This window comes from Trichosurus vulpecula, chromosome 1 (assembly GCF_011100635.1).
Source record: "Trichosurus vulpecula isolate mTriVul1 chromosome 1, mTriVul1.pri, whole genome shotgun sequence".
In the NCBI taxonomy this organism is placed as follows: Eukaryota; Metazoa; Chordata; class Mammalia; order Diprotodontia; family Phalangeridae; genus Trichosurus; species Trichosurus vulpecula.
In genome coordinates, this window is record NC_050573.1 from 531,722,722 (window position 1) to 531,745,258 (window position 22,537).

The window sequence follows — 22,537 nt, forward strand, 5'->3', positions numbered from 1 at the left end:
TTAAACAACATACTAGAAACCAAAGACTTAGTCATTCTAATCCCATGACTTCTATTGGACTGGCTGGCCACCTTAGTTAGCCAAGTCTCTTAACGTCTCTGGTCTCCTCATGTGTCAAACGAGGATAATGAGGCCAACCAGTCTCCCCAGGGAGTCCCTAGCGAATGACTACAGAGAGCTTGGCAACCCTTCACACACTGTGGTAATAAGCAAGGAGTCTTGCTGGGACATCACACTGAGCATCTCTGTCTGAACTCCCCAAACAAGTCTGGTGCCCTGGAAAGACTAGTAAAGCTGGCCAGTGACCTCCCCGGCTGAAAGGAGGGGACAAGACATTGGGATGCTTGGGAGGGGCAGAGAGAAAGCAACCTGGAGAAGGTACCAGATCCTCTCCCTACTGCAGAACAGGACTGTACCTGTGCCAGGTGTGGCCCCTTCTCCCATATAGAAAGGCTGTGATGGGTGGATCCCTAGGGCATGTGAGGACCAAGGCTTGGTGGCCTCCAGGACAGAGGCACATTGGAGCCATTGCCCTGGCTACAAGAGGATCATTTACTTCTGATGTTGCCCCAGCAGAGGCCCCTGGGCTCCCTGCCCCAGCTTCTCCCCCTCACTCCAACCCCTAATGGCTAGCAGAAGGATGGGGTTGTTTTCCCTTCCCTGTCATCCTTCACTCTGATAAGCACTCAGAAATGTAAATACATTCCGACTCTGGTTTCCAAACTCTGGTTCAGAAGGCTGCTGCTAAAAATAGCTGCTCAAAACCAGCAGTGTCTTTAATCACCCTCATTGATTTGCCTTCCCTTCCAGGCTGGCCCAGGCCAGCCCAGGGCTTGACGCCAAGAATGCTGCTCTCTCCCTGTTTTGTGTTGGGGAGGAGGGGCAGGGATGGGGAAAGAATCTGGGCTGGGAGACTTCACCCTCTTGGCTGCCCTGCCCCAAGACTCACCCAGTTTACCCCCTATGGATTAGGGGACTCCTGCCCTGGGCAGCTAGGTGGCACAGTGGGTAGAGCACTGAGTTTGGAATCAGGAAGACTCATCTTCATGAGTTCAAATCTGGCCTCAGACACTTACTAGCTATGTGACCCTGGGCAAGTCACTTAACTCAGTTTGCCTCAGTTTCTTCATCTGTAAAATGAACCAGAGAAGGAAATGAATGGCAACCCATTCTAGTATCTGTCAAGAAAACCCCAAATGGGTCATGGAGAGTCTGACACGACTGAAAAACCAATTAACACCACCACCACCCTGGATTTATTTACCCTTCTCAAATGGGCAGGAGGATAGCATGGGAATGAAAGCCAGTTCTATCTTATAAGGGGAATAATACAATCCTATTTCCTATTGAGAGAACTTCAGCATTTCAATTTTTTTTAAAAAAAAGTTCCATCCATCTCTGTCAATCACAAGCTCAGTAAAGTATGACTGGGTGATGCACTGGAGGAGTCAGTTCAGTCTTGGGCTATGTTAAAGTGATGTCTCAGTCAGAAGAAGGGACAGTCTGCCATGCTGTTCTCTGTCCCTACCAGCCTTCATCTGCAGTTTTGAGTTCAGTTCTAGGCAGCACATTTTAAAAGGAACATCAAGGACGGGGGAAGGCAAATCTTAGTGAGGGGACTTGGAACTGTATGGGATGAGAAATGACCGAAGGAGTGAGCCTGGAGGAGGGAAGATTAGAGTGAAGGATAGGAAAATTGTTTTCATTTATCTGAAGGAATGCTGTGTGAAAGATGGATCGGACTTCTCTGTTCTTGCCCCTAGCAAGGCTAGGACAAAGGAGGTAGAAAGGTTCCAGGGAATCAGATTTTGGCTCAATAAAAGGCATTAAATCCTAAAAGTAAGAACTAGGCAGCACAATGGATAAAGCACTGAGCCTAGAGTGAGGAAGACCTGAGTTTGAATTCTGCCTCCTACACTAGTTGCATGACCCTGAGCAAGTCATTTAACCTGTCTGCCTCAGTTTCCTCAAATGTAAAATGGGATAATAATAGCACCTCCCTCCCAGGGTTGTTGTGAGCATCCAATGAGATAATGTTTGTTAAGTGCTTTGCAACCATTGAAGCTCTTTATCGGTGTTAACTATTCTTATTATTCCTTATAGCTGTCAATGCGATCCTCGTCTGTGACAGGGGGATAACGGCAGCACCAGCCTCCCAGGGTTGTTGTCAGGATAACATGTTTGTAAAATGCTTCGCAAACATGAACGCACTATGGACATGCTAACTAGTGTCATTACAGCTCTTGCTGCTGGACCAGGCTGCCACAAGGAAGAGTGAGCTCCCCGTCACTGGGAAAGCTTGGGGTCTGGATCCTGCCTCGGAGGGCTGAGCTTACGGAATGGATTTTTGCGCTCGGAAAGAAGATCAGACAAGATGGTTTTTGACGTCCCTTTTAAAAATATATAGCTAACATTTATATGACATTTTAAGGCTTTTCTTGTAGTTCTGGGACACCTTGAGGTAACATGAAACAAGGCTGAAGCTAGGATCAGGAAGCTGGAGATCCAGATTCTCCTCTCTTTCTGTAAGAAAGTTCATTCCACAGTGAGCAGATTAAGCTTCATTAAAAAATAAAAATACTTTCTCCACATTGCTTCCTGGTTCAAAAATTTACAGAAACAGCTACTTTTAGGATTGTCCAGATTCTTTTGCTCGTCATTCAAGGCTCTCTAATAATGTGGGCCTAACCTACCTGTCTTAACCTTACCTTTTGCACTTACAAACCCAGTACAAACCATTCATTCTGGTCAGATCCTTGACATTTGTCTGAAACATGTTTTTCCCCACCTCCGGATTTTTGCTTATGCTGTTCCCTCTCCCTGGAATGCCTTCCCTTTCCTCTCCATCTAATCAAAATTTCTCTATCTTTCAGATTCACCTTTTCCCATAATCTTCCTCCGGTTCCACTAGGCCTATAGATCTATCATTTATCTTCTGTCTTGGCAACTGCTAAGGCATCATATGTCTTGTATTTTATGGCCTGCCAGAGATTGCTGTGTTCTCCTGGCATGGCCTTCAATGATAGCTAACATTTACATACTGCCTACTATGTGCCCGGCACTGCGATAAGCTAATTATCAGCTCATTAATCCTCAGAACCACCCTGGGAAGGTTTTAAAGATAAGGAAACTGAAGCAAACACAGGTTAAGTGACTTGCCAGGGTCACACAGCTAGGAAATATCTGAGGCTGGATTTGAATTCGGTTCTTCCTGACTCTATGCACCGGTTGTACCACCTGGCTGCCTACAAGAACCCAGGATCATCTCCGCACCTGAGTAAAGCATCAGAGGACTCCAGCGGAGGAATACGTATAACAAAGTTTGACGGTGAAGGACTAGAAGTCTTCAAATAAAGCCAGATAGCCGCTGGTCCGGTGTATCAATAAGGGGATTCTTGTCCAGCTAGTGGTTGCGGCAGAGACCCTCGGAGGTCTCCCCCAATTCTGAGACGCGGCAGCATGTTCTCTCTCGTTCCCTTGTCTCCCCGACTGGACTGCAAAGTCCTTGGGGGAAGCAACCGCCCCTTTTACCTCTTCCTCTGCCCACATAGCCTTGGCACAGTGCTAGGCACAGAATAAGTGCTTAGGATCACAAGAGATAAGGTCGTAGGGACATCATAGGATCAGAAATTGGATCTGGAAGGGACATCAGAGGTCATCCAGTCTGACTTTTCTTTTTTATCAATGAGGAAACTGAATCCCAGGGGAGACTGAGGCATCCAAGGTCACCCAGGGAGCTGACTGACTGAAAACACCACCCCTATTCATCTTTACAGGCAGGGGATAGGGCCAACAGTGGGGCACAGGGGAGGGAGCACTGGCTCTCGAGTCAGAGGACCTGATTCAAATCCCTGTTCTGCCATTTAATACCTGTGTGGCCTCGGTCAAGTTGCTTAACCTCTCTGGGCCTCAGTTTCATCCTCTGTAAAATGAGGAGGGGAGCAGACTAGTTCCAGCTCTGGATCTACGAGTCTGTGACCCGTGGTGGCTGAAACATGGGATGTCTTTGCCAGGGGAGGAGGGCTCTCATATCAGTCTTCCAAAATGAACTTTCCCTGGCTTTTCCCCAGGGAGGGGATTTGTTCATTCTGCCGTGCCAGTGACTGATGTTAGGGCTTGATAGAGAGAAGAAGAGAGGGCAAAGCATCTTAGTGTCCGACCCCATGCTGCCTCTCACCCAGAGGAGAGAGGAAGACAGAGACGCCCTCATCACTGTTAATTCTGGCCTTTCCTCCCCCAAACTTCCCATCCAGCTGCCCCATAGCACCCCAACTCCTCTCCTTATCACTTTTTCCCCCTGTGGAGAAAATGTGTCTAATGTCCTGGACATTCTAGTTCTACTAATTAGTAATTCAGTGATCCAGTGGGAAGGATTCTGGGTAGAATGAGCAGAGGTAGGCTTGGGTGAAAGGGTAGAGATGGGTATGTATTTTGGGGGGGGGGACCAAACTGCGAAATGACCTGGGAGTGCCACTCCAACTTTTTCCCATCAGAAATTATTCATCTAGCTGTTTATTTGCTGAACTTGGAGTCCATGAGACTTGGGTTCAAATGTGACCTCGGATTTTGCTGTGTGACCCTGGGGAAGTCACTTGACCTCAAAGACTGGCCTCATTTCCTCATCCATAAAATAGAGGTTTTGACCAGATGGCTTTTAAGATCCCTTCTAGCTCTAAATCTATGATCCCATGATGAAAAGGGCTGAGGGTCCCTTGGGGAGGGGGCTCCCCCAAAGGACAGTAAGAACACGGCTTGCACTGAGAAGCTTTATGTTGAAACCCTGGTTGGTTTCCTGGTGGGCTTGGAAAATCCCCACCTCCTTTGCATTCCTTTCCTTGCTCACTCCCAGGATAATAGATGCTGATGCATATTTGAACATAGTAGGCCATGAAGGTGACTCAGTGGTTAGAACGCTAGGCCTGGAGTCAGGAAGACCTGAGTTCAAATCCTACCTCAGACACTTGCTAGTTGTGTGACCCTGGGCAAGTCACTAATGAGGATCATAATAGCACCTATTTCCCAGGTTTGTCCTGAGGATTCAATGAGATAATACTTATAAAGGGCTTCACACAGTGCTTGGCAGATAGGAGGTGGTTACTAAGTGTTCATTCCCTTCCCCTTTCTATCCCTGGAATCAAGACCCCTCCTAGAGCTTTGGCTGACCTTGGCAGGCCTAGAGGAGTGCTCTGGGATCACATTTAGCTGACAGGAGTTCTTCCCTTCACAGATGCCCCAGGACAGAGGAGGGGGTATAGAGACCTATAGGATGCCCTAGCCGCCTCCCCTGAGTTTTGTATCATACCATCTGCCCCCTAACACAGAAACGACACAATGGCATCTTCCCATTTCTTTCTTTGGTGAGGAGAAAGGAAGGAGGGGGCAGAGAGAAGTTCTAGACTAGAAATCTTCAAATAAAGCTGGATGGCTGCTGGCCCAGTGCGTTAATGAGGGGATTCTCATCCAGCTAGTGGTTGCAGCAGAGACCCTCTGAGGTCTCTCCCCCAATTCTGAGATTCAGCAGCGTGTTCTCTCTCGTTCCCTTGTCTCTCTGACGACTGCAAAGTCCTTGGGGGAAGCAACCGTCCCTTTTACTTCTTCCTCTGCCCACATGGCCTTGGCACAGTGCTGGGCACAAAATTAAATGCTTAGGATCATAAGAGATAATCTCATGGGCACACAGGAACATCATAGGAGCACAGATTTCGGTCTGGAAGGGATCAGGGGCCATCTCTCTGCCCACTCCGGTGACATGGTCAAGTATGGAAAGAGCCTGGCCCCTTCTTTACACCTCTGCTTCCCAGAGGCGTGGGAATCTGGGCTTTCCCCAGAAGCAGCTCCTTTGGGTCTTGGGCCCCCAACAGTGGAGGGATGCTGGGAGAGAAGGGAGGTGGGGCTTGGCTGGCATTGATCTAAGTTATGCGCTCTATGTGTATGCACATCTCAGATATATGTGTGTTTATGCATTGACGTCGTTCAGTCGTGTCCGACTCTGTGACCCCATTTGGGGTTTTCGTGGCAAAGATACTGGGGTGGTCTGCCATTCCCTTCTCCAGCTCATTTTACAGATGAGGAAACTGAGGCAAACAAGGCTAAGTGACTTGTGCAGGGTCACATAGTAAGTGTCTGACACCAGATTTGAACTCAGGTCCTCCTGACTCCAGGGCCATCATTCTATCCACTGTACCACCTGACTGCCCTGTCTATATATGTACAAATATGTATGCATCGATGAATGTGTCCATGCAATAATGTATAATAATAATACAGTGTGTATGATAACACATAATAAATTAGAATATTAGAATACATGGTAATACACTATAATATGGTGGCCCTGAATTAAGTCACCTAACCTCTCAGTGCGCTAGGTGGTTTTCTAAGACAATCAGGTACCAAAGAAGATAAACATCTGGATCAGCCGAGGGGATGAGCTTGTCCAGAGAGTCCCCCGTATCAGTGAAATCACAGGTCCAGTCTCTCTCTCTGTAGTGTGTATATGGGTTTGTATGTGCACACACGCAGCACACATGCAGCGCACACGCAGCACACACACACACAGCACACACGCAGCACACACACACGTATACACACACACGTATACACACACATGTGAGCATACGTACACGTACGTACATTCTTTTCCACCATCTACCCGTCTTTCTAACAGAATAACTAATGTAGCTCGAATAGAATATTTGTCTTTCTCATAGAATACCTCTAATAACAGAGGCAGCTGGGTGGCACAGCTGGACCCAGAGTCGGGAAGACTGAGTTCAAATGTGACTTCAGACATGTGCCGGCTGTGTGACCTTGGGTAAGTCACTTGATTTCTGTCTACCTCAGTTTCCTCCTCCGCAACATGGAGATAAGAGCTCGTACTTCTCAGGGTTGTGGTGACCATAAAATGAGATGATAAATGAACAGCAAATCTTAAAGTGCTACATATACCAGTGCTAGCCACTGTCTGTCTCTAGGCTGCTCATAAAAGCTGCTCTCCCCCAGCCGTCTTCTCCCTCTGCTACTTATTACCCTAAGTCTCTCCCCCCCGAACTTTGGTTTCCTGCAGATCCCCATGATCTTCGGGGCTCTTCTCAGCTCTAAATTATGGGTTCCTTTTCCCTATGCCTCCATGTGGCTTGTTACCCTTTTGCGATTTTCTTGGTGTTCACAGTCGGGGGATTTCAGCTGGAGAGTTGCTGTAGGGTGTGAAGGAGAGAGAAGCTGCTTCGTGGGAAGAAGCTTGGCTCTGGAGTCTGGGTCCAAAATCGTGCCTCCCATGCTTTCTCTCCCAGTGACCTGAGCCAGGGTCACCATTCCTAGCCTCAGTTTCTTCATCTATAAAAGGAGGTTGCCCTAGACTGTCTCTAAGGTCTCTTCCAGCTCTAGGCCTGAGAGTCTCTGATGAGCCTTGGGTTTCATCCCTCTCAGGCTCCAGCAGACAGAGGGTCCACATAGGATGGATTTGAGGAGATGGTAAAGGGGGAAGGGGACTGAAAGGGGTGCTCCAGGAACGTGCTGGAACCAGCTCGAACTTGCAGACCCGATTGTTAAAGTTTTAGTATGACCATCTACACCCCTGTCAGCAAACACTACAGATCAGGGCTTGACTTATCATTTCATTGATTTCTGAACTTAAGAAAGTGATAGGGAGAATGTTAATATGTGAATTAAACTTAAAAGTATGCAGTGGATACTCCTGTCCTCTCCCCCCTCCCTAGCCTGTTAAACATTTACCAGGATGCCCTTGGGTGATCTCCTGAGGCGGGTGGAAAAGAGACCCTGGGAAGAAAGGTGGGCAGATTCCTGATATTTAGGGACATTTTGGGGTGAAAGAAGAATCAGACTGTGGCTAATTATTACAGCCCCTCAACTTTCTCCAGCCTGAGACTCCTTGATGAGGAGGTGAGAGACTGGGAATTTTAGGTGGCTTCTTGGCATATGCCAGGGAATATTTATACCAGCTGCCTGGAAGCCTGGGGTCCTGGGGGGTGAAGAAGGCAGTTGCCAGGGCAGAGGCTGGGGAAGATAGCAAGGAATGACCTTCCCTTCCTACTCCCACCTAAACACATATAGCTCCTGCCCAAATAAGTCTTTCTCTTTTGTATAGACATATATGCGCATGTTGCCTCCCCTGGGTGTAAACTTCTTGAAGGTAGAGCCTGTTTCACTCATCTTTATACACACACACATATATATATGTATGTATTTATGTATGTCTGTCTGGCAGGTATACAGGAGGTGCTTAATACTTGTTTATTGACTGGGACTATCCCTCTCCCCCTGCCGCCCCCCACTTTCCCCATTCTCAAACTAGCTTCTGCTAGTTCGCATCTTCTTCCCACTGGCCATGGGGCCACAGGCAGAAGTCTGGATTCTCAGTGTATATGGATGGGTGCTGAAGATGGTCATTCATGTTAATGCTAACTTCCAGATTGAGTCAGTTGGGAGATCTTGTTCCTTTTGGAGGTCAAGCAAGACGTGGTGAGTCCCTTCCCTCAGGACAAATCCTTTCCTTCTCTTCCCCTTACCCCCTACAGTGACTGTGCCCTTTGCCCTTCTCTTCCAAATGACTAGCCTCTTTCCCACCCATCAGAGGTCACTTTTCTCAGGTCCTAATCCCATGGTTCAGGAGGATAGGAGACTGCCCAAGCTCCCCTTTCCCTACCGTCATGGGAAGATGTCACCTAGATTTGCAGTCTGCCTGGTCCCTTGGAGAAACACACGAAGTCCTCCAGGACTCAGATCTTAGGCCAGCCCTGACCAGTGAGGACAGGCCCAAACACAGAAGGGTGCAGGGATGTATTGCAGGCCCAATCCCCTCCACTCTTGAGGTGAGCAAGAGACTCCGAAGGAAGGGCTTTCTTTCATTCTTTCCTTTTTACCTTCTCTTCCTCCAAGTTAGGGTAAGGATTCTTGTCTGTGTATTAGAATGGAAAGAGCTTTGGACTTGACTAAGCCGGACACCGAGGTTGGTATCCTGATGCAGGCCATCTTCTTGTACCCGCAGTCACACTCTCCCCTTTCTGTGTAATGTTTCCCACCATTACAATTCCCTCCATGAGGGCAGGGACTGTCTTTTGTGTGTGTATTTGTATCAGTGTTAGCATGGTGTGTGGTTCATAGCAAACACTTATTCACCTCTCTGTGTCTCTCATACACACACACACACACACACACACACACACACACACACACACACGACCCTGCTTGACCTTGTACCCAGAGACCTCCAGGGAAGCTGTTGGGAAGATCTTTCGGTCTGTCTTTCTAAAATCACTTCAGTGCAGTGTTACCCAGAGCTCTTTGCAAAGCTTCCATTAATTAACAGAACAGATTCAGGTTCCAGCATGGTCAGTAGCAACGAGAGTCGGAGATCTGGGTTCAGATCTTGCCTCTGCCACCTGTGTGATTCTGTGAGCATCTCAGTTTTCCTATCTGTAATAAGAGGTTAGGCCAAATGATTTCAAAGGTCTCTTGCAGTCCTAAGTGAGCTTCAAAGTGCTATTGGAATATGTGAGTCAAATGGGGGGGGGGTGGGGGTGGTAAGCTCTCACCCAGCTCTCCTTCCTCTTCCCAGTCACCAGGGCCCTTATCAGCCTGGTGCACCTGGGGGTACTGCCTCATCAGGAAATGCCCAAGCCTTACTTGGGGGCCCCAATTCACCCTCTGATCAATTCAAAGACCCCATTAGAACAAAATTTTCTGCTGGTCACTCCCCTGATCTGTGTCACTAGCATCCAAATCAGGCAGGTTCTGCAGGGGAGGAAACATTGCATCCTGGGAGGGATGCCCAGGTATTTTCAGGGGTGGAGGTTAGAGAAGGCAGGGTTCTTAAATGATTCACACTCCCTCCTTCTGGCTTTGGCCTAGCTTAGGCTCTTTCGGTCCCGAGGTAAGGAACCTGTAGATGGGGGCCCTGGTATCGGCCCATGCTCTGACACCCCCTCCCTGCCCCCCACACTCCATTCTCTCTGGCTTTCACACCCTCTCAAGCACACCCATTCCTTCTCACACCCATCCTCTCCCACCCACATTCACACTCATGCCTTTACTTACTCTCCATCTCACATCCTCTAGACCTCACATCCACATTCTGAAGCATATTCTCTCAAAATCACACGGACATTCTTCTGCCTGATTTTTCCTGCTCTTACCCCACACCCCACATCATACATTTCCTCACCCACACACAGATTCTCTCCTGTTCCCCAAGACAAAAAGGAAGAAAACTTTGGCTCTTTTCCATTTCCTAAGACCAACCTCAGCCCCAAAGAAATGGACCCCCACCCTTCCCCTAACAAACAGGAAAAAAAAAGACCTTTTTCTAAAATCCATGATTAAAACCTGGTACAAACAGGTAAGTTTTGTGTGTCGTTTTTTTTTTTAGTAGATGTACTTTTTTTCTCTTTCTTGTTTTACAGCAAACATTGCAAATATAGAAATATTTTTTTCTCTGTACAATAGAACGACTACAGATTACAATGTGGGGTAGGGTTAGGCCAAACAGGAGCTGGGGCCAGCTTCTAGCCACAAGCTCTTGGCCCTGGCCATGTCCTCCCCCCTCCCCCAAAATGCCAACAGATGCTACTTCTCAGCTGACCTCAGAGTCCCACCTGAAAGATTCCCCACCCCCCAATCCAAGGCCCTTCCCAAACATCTGCTGCTCCGTCCGGCTTCTCGGATTCCTTTCCTGTTTTCCCCATTTCCTGTTTTCCCCATTTCAGGTTGACTCTGGAGGAGGGAGGAGGAGAACAATGGAGACGGACTGGACACAGAGAATCCACAAAGAAACCACAGACTGAGAAATCATGCGATGCGACAGCAGACTGGCCAGATCGTGAACCTCTCCCCCTCACACTCACTATTTTTATATCTTTTTTAAAGTACTTTTTTCTTTAAAAAAAAAAAAAAGAAGAGAGAAAAAGAAAACTCCCCCACCCACCCCCACCCCTGAGCCACAGTTTTCCGAAGTCCCTTGTGTATTTGTGTATGTTAGTGTGTGTGTGTGTGTGTGTGTGTGTGTGTGTGTGTGTGTGTGCATGTTCAGATTTGGTGCAACACTCCCAAAGGTGAGATCATCTCTGGATATATTATGCTACCATCCGTCACATTTTCTTTATTTTGATGTTGGTGTCAATTATCCCTCCCCTCCCTTCTCCTGCCACCTGCTGAGGATCAGGGTGATAGGGGAGTTGGGGGGCATGATCCTTCTTTTTAATTGTGTATGTGTGTGTGTGTGTGTGTGTGTGTGTGTGTTTTGTTTTGTTTTTAAAGACAGTCTCTGGGTTAAAAATAGCTGCTGTGGATTTCGGTTCCTTTTGGTCCAATGAGTATCACGAGTTTTAGAAGGCAGAGGGGAGGCTAGAGGAAGGGGCAAGGGAGGAGTGTGGGGAGGACAGATAGAGGAGGACTCAGGACTTGTGCTGTGCAGACACACCCTTCCAGTAGTCTAAGATGTCATGGAGATCCTCATCTTTGGCAAACTGGACCTTTTTGCGCAGGGCGTGGCCGGCCGCCATGTATTCCTCCTCATCTTTATGGCGCTTACGGTTCAGTTTGAAGCGCTCCCAGATGCTCTGAGAGGGCTTGCAGGTGTACTCGGGGCTGGAGGAGTAACTCAGGTTGTGATATTGGGGAGAGAGCTGGGAGTAGGCCAGGTCCCTGGGCCGGGGTCTGGTCAGAGGTTCCAGGATGGAAGGCTTGCGGCCTCCCAGGCTGTCATGGGGAGGTGCCTGCTCCCCCTGGTGAGAGCCCGGGTACGAGTGGCGGTGTTCGCCGTACTGCCGGATCTTCTCAGCCTCAGCCCGGAGGATGGCAGCCGCCGGTGTCACAGTGAGGATGGTATCGGCCGTGGGCGACGTCTTCTCGATGTACTTCGCCTCTGACTTGTGGGCAGAGGATCCCTCAGAGCGGAAGGAACGGGGACTTCGGACCGAGCCGCTGGACGACGTGCTGGAGCGTTTGGGGGGCCCCTCCATGCTGTGGTGCCGCTGCAGCGGGTGGCTGTAGCTGTCCTTGTAGACGGGGGACAGGAAGCCATGCTTGCTGGGAATCTGTTCCGACAGGAGGACTAACTGGGGCTCGGCTGTGGACACAGCTCCAGACTTGACTCCCTGGAAGGAGGTAGATTCCGACTTGAGGGCATCGATGCAGTTGTTGATAATCTGGTTGACCTTGTCCACCTCCTTGGCGATGGTGGAGATCTCGGCCACAGAACTCTGACTGTCTGGCGGCAGGGCTAGCTCACAGTCTCGCCTCTCTTGCTGTTCTCCTGTCCGAACTTCCATGTAGTTACCCTTCGTGGTCTTGGGGGTCTCACTGCTTTCTATTAGCTTATACTGCTCCACTTCCCCTGCAGAGGGAAGGTAGGGAATGCGGGTCACAGTCTCACCACCCAGCATGGGCCCCTGGGACAGCTGGGCGATGCCCGGTGTCTCCAACTCGGGCCCATATTTGAGTTCAATGATGGTCTTCTTCATGCCCCCTGCCGTCTTCTTGTGCTTCTCCTCCTGCTGCCGCCGCTTCCGCAGGCAATAGTAGACAGCTCCGAGGACAATCACCATCCCAAAGAGGCAACCGAGAATGGTCATGATGTAGTGGGTTGCAGTGGAGGAATTGGGTACGGGCCCTGGAGACGGTGGGGGCTTCGTAGGACAGATGGTGAGGCAGGTGTGGTTGTAACGCAGCGGGTGGCCCAGGGAGACCACGCAGTAGGTGTAGTTGGTGTGGGTGATGAGGTTAGACAGCTCGATCTCCTCACGCTCTTTGTGCAAGTTGGTGATATCAGAGGAGAACCCATTTTCAAACTGAGCCAGGACGTACATCTTCCTGAAGGGGGAGGGCAGCTGGACGCCGAGTGTGGCAGAGTTGTGGGTCAGGTGCTTCACCCAGATGTTGGGCCGCATCTCTGACTTGGTGGCAGGAGTGTGGAAGGCCACGAGGGGTGTGGTGCCATCTCCCGAGAAGCACTCGTCCTCGGCGCATGGGCCCTCTGGCGGGGGGGTGGTGGGTGGGTAGCGGGCAGGGATGAAGCGGGATCCCACAGTGTATGAACCGTCAGTGCAGAGGCTGGACAGCATGCTCAGGGCATTTCGATAGCTGGTCCGGCCTTGGCCGAGCAGGAAGTAGCCAGAATAGTCGGGCGGGGACTCACACTGCATACGGTCGTAGGTGCGCGTCATGTTGGTAAAGTCTGCCAGCCATTTGAGGAACCCCAAGAGCTCACAGGAGCAGTAGAAGGGGTTGCTGTAAAGCTCACAGATGGAGAGCTTGGTCAGCCCTGTGAAGGTACCACTGTCTAGTCTCTGGATGCGGTTCATGGACAAGTCAATGTTCATGATGTTAGGACACTCCCAGAAGGCAGTGGGGGTGACCGTCTCAATGAGGTTGGCCTGGAGGTAGAGGTACTCCAACTTGCTCAAGCCTCGGAGAATCCCCTCGGTAAGGTTCCTCAGGCGGTTATAGCCCAGCTGTAGCACCTGCAGGTTGAATTGACCCGAGAAGGCCCCATCCTCAATGTAGGTGATTTCATTCTTGGTCAGGTTGAGGTACGTCAGGTTCCCAAAGCGACTGAGGGAGGCGTATTGTACACTCTTAATCTTGTTCTCATTCAGCCTCAGGTCCACTATGGTGTTGTTGATCTGCTGGGGGATGGATTCATAAGGGGGCTGGTTCTGGCTACAGATGGCCAACCACACGAAACCCTTGTCGCCTTCGATGAGCCAGCAGTCGGCCCGCACCAGCCCACCAGCATACAGTAGGGACGCGGCTGCCACACACACCCACAGCACCCCCCACCTGCAACCTGCCATCTGGAAGCACCACCCAGAGGTGGATTCCCGGTGAGGTTGCTAGAAAGGGGTGAGGAGGTGGGGGAGTGGGGTGCCAGCAACTGGGGGAAGCTCTGAATTTAAATGGTCACCTCTTGCATGGTCCCAAGGGTGATGAGGCGTGTTTAAGGGTAAGAGAAGGGTGACTCTTTGTCCAGCCTGCGGGGATAGGGGGCTGGGCAGAAGCCAGGGGAGGGGGGAGAGGTGGGAAGCTCAGTGATGTCCTGTCCCGTCAGGCATGGTCTCAGACTGGGCTGAGGGCTGCAGTGTTCCGTGGGGAGAACCCTCCCTGGGGAAATCTCCAGTTACTTTCTACCACTTCTTGTATTCCTGTTGATGCCCATGTCCAGCTCAGCTTGGACTTCTTCCTCCATCTGCCTAGCTTCCGGGCTCTCCCCCCTCCGCTCTTCTTCGTGTCAGTCGCTTCTCCTGAAATAAAGGAAATAGCCAGAATTATATGTCTGTTAATCAGACAACTGACCAATGAGTGTTTTTTGAATGTCTGCTGAGAATCCCAGTCCTGTGTTAAGTGCTGATAGGCAGACAAACAATGGACTCATTCCCTACCCTCAAAAGATCAGAGGATCATAGCATTAGAACCAGAAGACACCTTACAGGTCATCAGGTTTACCTTAGGGGAAACCAAGGCAGAGAAAAATTAAGTAACTTGCCCAGAGTCACACAGCTAGTAAATATCTGGGGCACAATTTGACTCTATGTCCCCCCCATTACAGTTCCAATGCCTTACCCACTGGGGAGAAAGGACATACACAAATAGAAAACACATAATAATGCAAGTTATTTAATAATAAATGTTAAATGAGGGGCACAGACAGGAAGCGTTGTACAAGTTCAGAGGGATCATTTTGAGGTGAGGTAGTCAAGGAAGGGGACTTGAAAGAGGCAAAAGATGTGGAGAGGTATAGAAATGGGTATTTGGGTGAGGGAACTGGTATGAGCCTTTGGTCCTTGGTGTCTCCAAGTTGGGGCACAGCAAAAGCCAGACGGGAGGGTGTGGAAGGTGTGTTCCAATATGCAGGATGCAGAGATCTGGCCCGACAGATGACCACCAAGGGTCTGGAGTGGGATGTTCAGAGCTTTGTCACTAGCTCCAGGGCCTGTGTGACCTTGGGTGAGTCTATGGGCTTCAGTTTTTTTATCTATACAATGAAGGTGTTGGGCTAGATGGCTTTTGAGGACCCTTCATACTCCAAATCCATGACCTTGTCTGCCATGGCCATGATACTGAGTGAGGGAGATAGTTTTGTGGTAGGAGAGACTGAGGGAGATGCACTCTGTGGTAGGAAAGACTGTTGAGGTCTCTGATCTGTCTTTGAAGACCATTCGATTCAGTCCAATACAGCGGGCATTTATTAAATGCCTGCTATATACAGACTACCGGAAAGACAAAGAAAAATTTAAACTAGTCCCTGCTCTCAAGGAATTTATATTCCATAGGGAGCCACTACCCCCAAACCAAACCTCCCCTCTTTTCATCAGGAAATGCTTGTCTCAGGGGCCTTCATCCCTCTATCACAATCCTAGCATATGGTACATAGGCAAAAGCAGAGACTTCATTTTCAGCACCTATAAGATGAGCAGGGGGCAGGTTGGTGGGCTCATAAATTTTATAACAGATTTGTATAACTACAGCCATATGGGTTTATGAGAAGGTGTGGGCCTTGTGTGGTGAGCACCTTATTATCCAAATGAAGGCACTTGGGAACCACCTTCAGATGGGCGCATCTCCACGAGCGATATCCTCAATAGCATCATTGCTTTCATATCATAAAATCACCACCTTCCTCTCTGAGCACCCCAAGGTCACCATTGTCACCATCGTCACTGCTAATAACACCCTTCATTGTACTTACCAAATCATCCTCTTTACTAAAACCATTCCTATCACTACCTGGCATCAACACATTCACTATCCCTGGCATCATGGCAGTCTTCACCATTTTTGTTCCCATTGCTATCGACCACTGCGGAAACGAGTTGTTTCAAAATGACCAGGGACTTTTGTGGCTAGACAGAAGTTTCCATGGAAAAGATCAGAGCAGGAGCTCAACTGGAGTTTTCAGCAGGACATGGAACGTCAGCCAAACAAGTAAGCAAGTTAAACCCTGGCCTGTATTAATAGATGAAGCAATAAAGAGTCAACATTTTATGGCACTATAAGTTTGGAAAGCGCTTTACATATACTGTCTTACTTGATTCTCACAATGACCCTGTGAATTGGGGGTTCTTACTACTGGTCTTACAATGTGAATTGGGGGTTCTTATTACTGGTCTCACAATGTGAATTGGGTGTTCTTATTATTGGTCTCATAATGTGAATTGGGGGTTCTTATTACTGGTCTCACAATGTGAATTGGGGGTTCATATTATTGGTCTCATTTTGCAGAGGCGGAAATGAAGGTAGGTTCAGTTAAGTGATTTTTTTCAGGGTGACGATGTCTGAGCCCAGGACTTGAACTCACATCTTCCTGATTCTATGAAGGAGGTGAAAGCCCTGCTGAACCCTGGTCAGGTCAGATCAAATCTGGAATACCGTCTTCAGTCCTAGACACCACATCTCAGAGAGGTTATTGATAAACTAAAATGTAACCACAAGAGGACACTAGCTGTGTGACCCTGGGCAAGTCACTTAACCCCAATTGCCCTGCTCCCCCCCCAAAAAAAACCCAAAAAACCACAAGAGGACAACTGGGATGGTAAGAGGACTGGAGACCAGGTCATTTGAGGGTTGATGGGCCTGTCCGAAAGTGGTTCCCAGGTGCTGTCATTTGGATAATAAGGCACTCATCAAATAAGTCACCTTAGCTGCTTGAAAGGAACCAGCAATAAAAGCTGTGGACTCAGATATCTATGTACAAAGTATGGTTAACAAGCAAGAGAAACTATAGATTCTAATGCAAGGAGAGAAATTGGACTGAGTCAGCATCTTGGGGATTTCAAAGCATAAAACGCAAGCCTGGACTATGGCTCTGGTAGGGTTGACCTTGGGTAAAAGAAACAGGATGGTTAAAAGGGGGATGGCATGAGGGTAAAGTAAAACATTGTATATTAAAAAGGTAAGCTCAGGGAAATGCAGGAATAGGAGGAGAGGGTAACCATGGCAGAAAACATTTGGGTGAAGATCAGCAGAAGTAATATTGTCATATTATAGACCACCTAGACAGAAAAAAGGGGGGGGGAAATCCATCTGAGCCTCAGTTTCTTCATCTGTAAAATGGTTATGATCCTAATTATAATCATTACAGGGTTGTCATGAAGAGAAAATAGTATGATATATGTAAAGTGCTTTTTAAATTTTAAAATTTCTATATAAACATCTTATCATCCGTAACAAAACTGGGATTAGAATTTTAGTGTCTTTCTCTCCAGACTCTAGATGAATTTACTGGTTCCTTGAATACATCCAGAGTCAAGAGGGATATGTCATGTGATTTCTATCTTGTAGAAAAAATAATTATGAGATGAATGCTACTTAGAAAGAAGGATGAGATCTTATACTATATACCTTAATGAGATCCAAATGGATAAACGATTTAAGTAAAAAAAGCCATGTAATTTTTAAAAATTGGAGAAAAATGGAAGGAAATATCTCTCACTACTCTGCTTAAGGGGAGAACACTTAAACAGAGGAGATCACAAATCAGAAAACAGACCATTTAAATTATATGAAATGGAAAGTTTTTTTCTTTTCTCTACCCCCTCCCTGAGATGGTAAGCAATCAGATATAAATTATACATGTGCAGTTCTGTAAAACATTTCCATATTAGTCATTTTGTACAAGACTTAGATAAAAGAAAAAAAGTAAGAGAAAGAAAGTGAAAAATAGCATGCTTCAGTTTCTATTCAATCAATATCAGTGCTTTCTCTGGAGGTGGGAAATGGAAAAGCTTTTGCATGAACAAAATCAATGCAGCTAACAGAAGAAAAAAGGACCTTGATTGGGAGAAATAATCTGCATCAAATTTCTTTGCTAAGGATCTGATATCCAAGATACATAAGGAATTCATATAAATATATAAGACCAAGAGTTAAATATACAAGATCAATGGATAAGTTGTCAATTCTCAAAAGAATTACTATTAATGATCATACAAAATGTCTCCAAATCACTAATAATAAGAAGGAATGCAAATTAAAACAACTCTGAAGTTTCACTTTATGCCTACAAGATTGATTAAGATGATAAAGCCAGAAATAATTAATGTAGAGGGGCTGTGCAAAAATAGGCATTCTAAAACACTGGTGGAGCTGTGAACCAATCCAAGCATTGAATAGAGCTTATAATTATGTGAAAAAAGGGACTAAAATGTCCATGCCCTTAGGGCACCCTTCTCCTACCAGGCATATTTTCCAAATAATTAATGAATTAAAAAGCATTTTTAACCACTTACTTTGTGTAGGAGGTTAAAGACATAAAAATCTCATGCATGCCAAAATATTTATAGTAGCATTTTTTTTTGTGGGAGCAAATAACTGGAAACAAAGTATATGTATAGCTCATTATCTGTGGGATGCATCACTGTGGTACATGAATATTATTGCAACATAAGAAACAATGAATGTGAAGAGTTCAGAAAAGCATGGTAAGACTTAAATGAACGGATACAGAGTGAAGTAAGCAGAAAAGGGAGGAGAAAAAGCATTTATATAGCACCTACTGTATGCCAGGTTCTGTGCTAATTCAATAACAGGAAAAAACATGCAAAATCACTACAATATACACGAAGAAACAAAAAATGAAACTTAGTGCTGTGTAATTATGATGAGCAAGCTTGGCCCCGGAGAAGAAACTAGTAAATCGGCTTCCCCAGTTTTGCTGAAGAGGTTGGGTGCTATGGGAATAGAATGTCAGATGGAGTGATGGATTAGTTTGTTTTGTTGAACTTTTTAAAAAATGAACAACAATAAGGGAGAACTTTTTGGGTAGAGGAGGACAGTTATATCCAGAAATTGATGTGGTGTAAAAGCATAAGGCATCAATAAGACTTAAAAATAGAATCATGAGGTTCATGAATCGTGTGATGGGTTCCATCTATTCTTTAGTTTTAGCAGAGTTTGAAACAGAATTCAAGGTCATCTAACTCATCCTTCTGTTCTGAGGAATGAACTGCATTAAACTATCTCCTTAGAGATGAATACAGGTATACCCTGTCTAATGTCATTGATTGGATCTGTAAAAATAGGAAATTTGACAAATAACATTATGGGGGAAAGTAAGATCTGTGGGAACTAAACCTTATAAAAGTTAAAGTCACAATGAAGATACCATAAAAACAAAATATATCTATTTTTAAAAAGCAAAATACAAAGCGAGATTTAGCTAATATCACACAACTGCACTGGTCAGGTAATCGTTAGTATTTTAACTCTGTAAGTATGATATAAATGTGGGCCTTGTTACTATATGAATCTCCCTCAGTGCCTGTCACATAGTAGGTGTTCAATAAAAGTCTAATGATGGAAAAAATGACCCTGGGCAGGAACGTGTTATATGGGTATTTAAAGATTTCGAGAAAGAGAGACCCTAGGCCCTTTGAATCTGTTTGACATTTTAAATCAGTGACTTGGATAAAGATTCAAATGGTACTTCTCCTTGATTTGAAAGTTCCCTCTGATGATACAGATTGTGACCCATTCATGCCTACTTATTTTGAATGACTCTTATCCCTTTCCCCACGTAAGTCTGCAGCCTTGCTGTCATCCTCAACTCCTCACTATCCCTCACCCCCTATATTCAAGCTCTTACCAAGGCTTGTTTTCACCTTTGGAACATCGCCCCTTCTCTCCTCTGACACTGCCATCACTTTAGTCCATGCCCTCATCACTTCATACCTTGATTATTGTGATAACCTACTGGTGGGTCTTTTTGTCTTAAGTCTCTCCCCATTCCAATCCATTCTCCATTCAGCCACCAAAGGGATTTGCCTAAAGCACTAGTCTCACCAGGTCAACCCCCTATTCAATAAACTCTAATGACTCCCTATGGCCTCCAGGATCAAATACAAAATCTTCTGTTTGGCATTCAAAGCCCTCAATCCCACTTCACCTTTCCAGTCTTCTTAGATCTTACTCCCCAACATATACTCCAGTCCAGTGACACAGGCCTCTTTACTGTTCCGTTGAAAGCATCTCTCTGCTCATCTCCCATGTCTGGAATATTCTCCCTCCACATCTCCCCCGTCTACAGGCTTCTTTGACTTCCTTCAAGTCTCATCTAAAACCTCGTCTTCTACTGGAAACCTTTCCTAATCCTTCTCCATTCTAGTGTCTTACCTCTCATTTATTTCCTGTTTGTTTTGTTATAGTTTGTTTGTGCACATTTGTTTGCTTATTGTCTTCCCAATTAAATTGTGACCTCCTTGAGGGCAGGAACTGTCTTTTGCCTTTTCCATTTTTTTTTATCCCTAGTGATTAAGCACAGTTTCCCACAGATAATAAATGTCCTTAATAAATATTTACTGACTGAGGGCATTCAGGGAGTCCTGAATTCTCCCCAGGAAATATACTTGGTGTATTGGAGGCATTTTTCACTCTCTCTTGACATTGAGAAGATACTAACCCTTTGGCTACCTACCTCTCACCCCTTGCCTTTCCATTGTGACCAGGCCATCTTCTCTACCTGACATCCATTTCCTTGATGGTATCTTTTGTGCCTGTTCTTTTTTGTAATTCCTCATTAATTAGCTGTTGCAGCCTATTTGCACTCACCATGTCACTCTCCGTTGCCCTCTGTGCAATATACATTTTAATTCTTTGGAAACTGTAATGTTTCATGCCTCACAACTGTACAGTAACACTAGTAAAATGTCAGCATTAAAAATTGCTCCTTTGCTTCCGCAGGAGACTTGGGGTCATTAAAGGAGCTTTGTAGAGGCACTCTATCCCAATATTCTACTTTTGTTCAACTCTGGGCCCAACTCAGCCATCTGTACTATTTGTCCCATATATAAATATCTGCAGACAAGTCCTAAAGGTTGTTCATCTAAATGCATGTTTATAATCTGGGCAATAGTTATTCTTCAATCACTTGGTCTTTTACTGTGTCAAGTCAGCTCTTTCGAGTGACTAGAGATCTCTTCCATGAGGGTTCTGCAGTTTTCTGGGCTTGAGCTAATCAGAACAATGGCATCCATAAACATGAGCATCTGCAGGATCTCACCATCTACAGTGAATCCCTCTTCAACTTGGATGCTGCATTGAATCTCCTCCATCAGTGGTGAACACTTTTGGTGAATACACTTCTCCCTGTTTTATGTCTTACCTGATGTTCATGATCATAAGATTACTGAATATGGTTATTTCTATTGTTATATCTTTCAAGGAATCCTGAATGATTTTGGTGTACAGATGGGAGACATCTTGTTGAAAAAAGAGCCATAAGGTAGTATTTTCATTTAGTGAATCAAATGATTTTTTTTGTGGTACACAAAAAATAAACACCAAGGAATCGTATATTCTTTATATCTTTCATTCAATCCATTGCTGAATGTCATTTCTACTAATACTCCCAAATCAAGGATGCCTTAAATTTACCTATTGATAACACTCAAATATTCTGTATAGATGGAACAATAGGCATATAAGTCAATGACTTTCTCTAGTTTTCTTTTTTTGATATTAAGAAAGTGTAAGACTTTTTTCCATATCTTTAGTAGCTTTCCCTCTTTCAGGTGTCTTATATATCTTATCTTTCAATGTGCTCATAATTATGTCACCTCCAGCATGGATCTCCTGTACATACATATGGTTAAATATGATTGATTTTTCCCATTTTACACTCTTTGGTGTCATTTTTACCTCTACTATAAGCACTGATTGGTAGTGTCCAAGTGTGATTATTTCATTATGGAGAGAATTTGTTATCATGTTTACAGATCTTTTCCATTTTCCGCTGTTTGTGGACTTCTTTCAGTTTTCATCCTTAGAAGCCTTTGTAATGACTGCTTAGTTGGATGTCTTGCCAAGTTTTCTTCAAACTCCTTTTACTCTCCACTGCTTTTCTCTGCTTTAGGAGACAATAATTCTCAAAATCATCTATCCTTCTTCTCTGTAAGATTTTACAAATGAGTTTATACTGTAGTTTGGTGTTGCCTTTGGCAACAATCTCTCTCCATTTGTCAAGTAAGTCAAATGTTAGCTAACTAAGGTCCTTTTTTTTGATCTCCTTATTGTGGGAAATCATTTACATTAGTTAAACTCTGCATAAAATTATAATAATTGGTGTCAGTGTCATTTCTGTTTCCCATTTCCTATTTCTGATGGCCAATTACTTCCTTAAATAGCTTGAGATTGAGTTGCTTTAGCTGTGTACAGTATCTTTTGCTTGTTATTCTTCTTGCTTTATACTAATCCTGATCTTAGCTCTGACAAGTTGATGATCTGACTGTACACAGATAGCTGATCCAGGGATAATTCCCACATCAATAACAACACATTTTTCCTGTCTATTAAAATACAGTTTACTTAGTTTCACATGCTATTATTTGGTTCTTACCATGCCTCCCAATTCCTTTTTCAAAGTGTTCCTAAAATATAGGCTCCGTGTAATCTGTAAACCTTTGGTCTTTCTCTCTCTCAGATCTGCATACTACAGAAAGCTGGCAGAAATAGCTGGCATTTTGGATGACAAGGGGCAGGATCCAAAAAGATCTCTGGGTTGGAAGGATGGGTTTAGTCTAATGAGGTG

The 22,537-nt window shown here is 45.8% G+C and overlaps 1 protein-coding gene across 1 annotated transcript; it reads right to left on the reverse strand.

Moving 5' to 3' along the window:
• Positions 1-11,178: 11,178 nt before the first annotated feature.
• ELFN1 (extracellular leucine rich repeat and fibronectin type III domain containing 1) lies at positions 11,179-13,811 on the reverse strand. Its single transcript, XM_036736705.1, has one exon. The coding sequence runs from the start codon at positions 13,809-13,811 to the stop codon at positions 11,412-11,414; it is 2,400 nt and encodes a 799-aa protein (XP_036592600.1). The 3' UTR covers positions 11,179-11,411.
• Positions 13,812-22,537: the final 8,726 nt, after the last annotated feature.

Excerpts from the sequence above, each read along its gene's own strand:
- ELFN1 (XM_036736705.1), bottom strand. The coding sequence starts at position 13,811 with ATGGCAGGTTGCAGGTGGGGGGTGCTGTGGGTGTGTGTGGCAGCCGCG.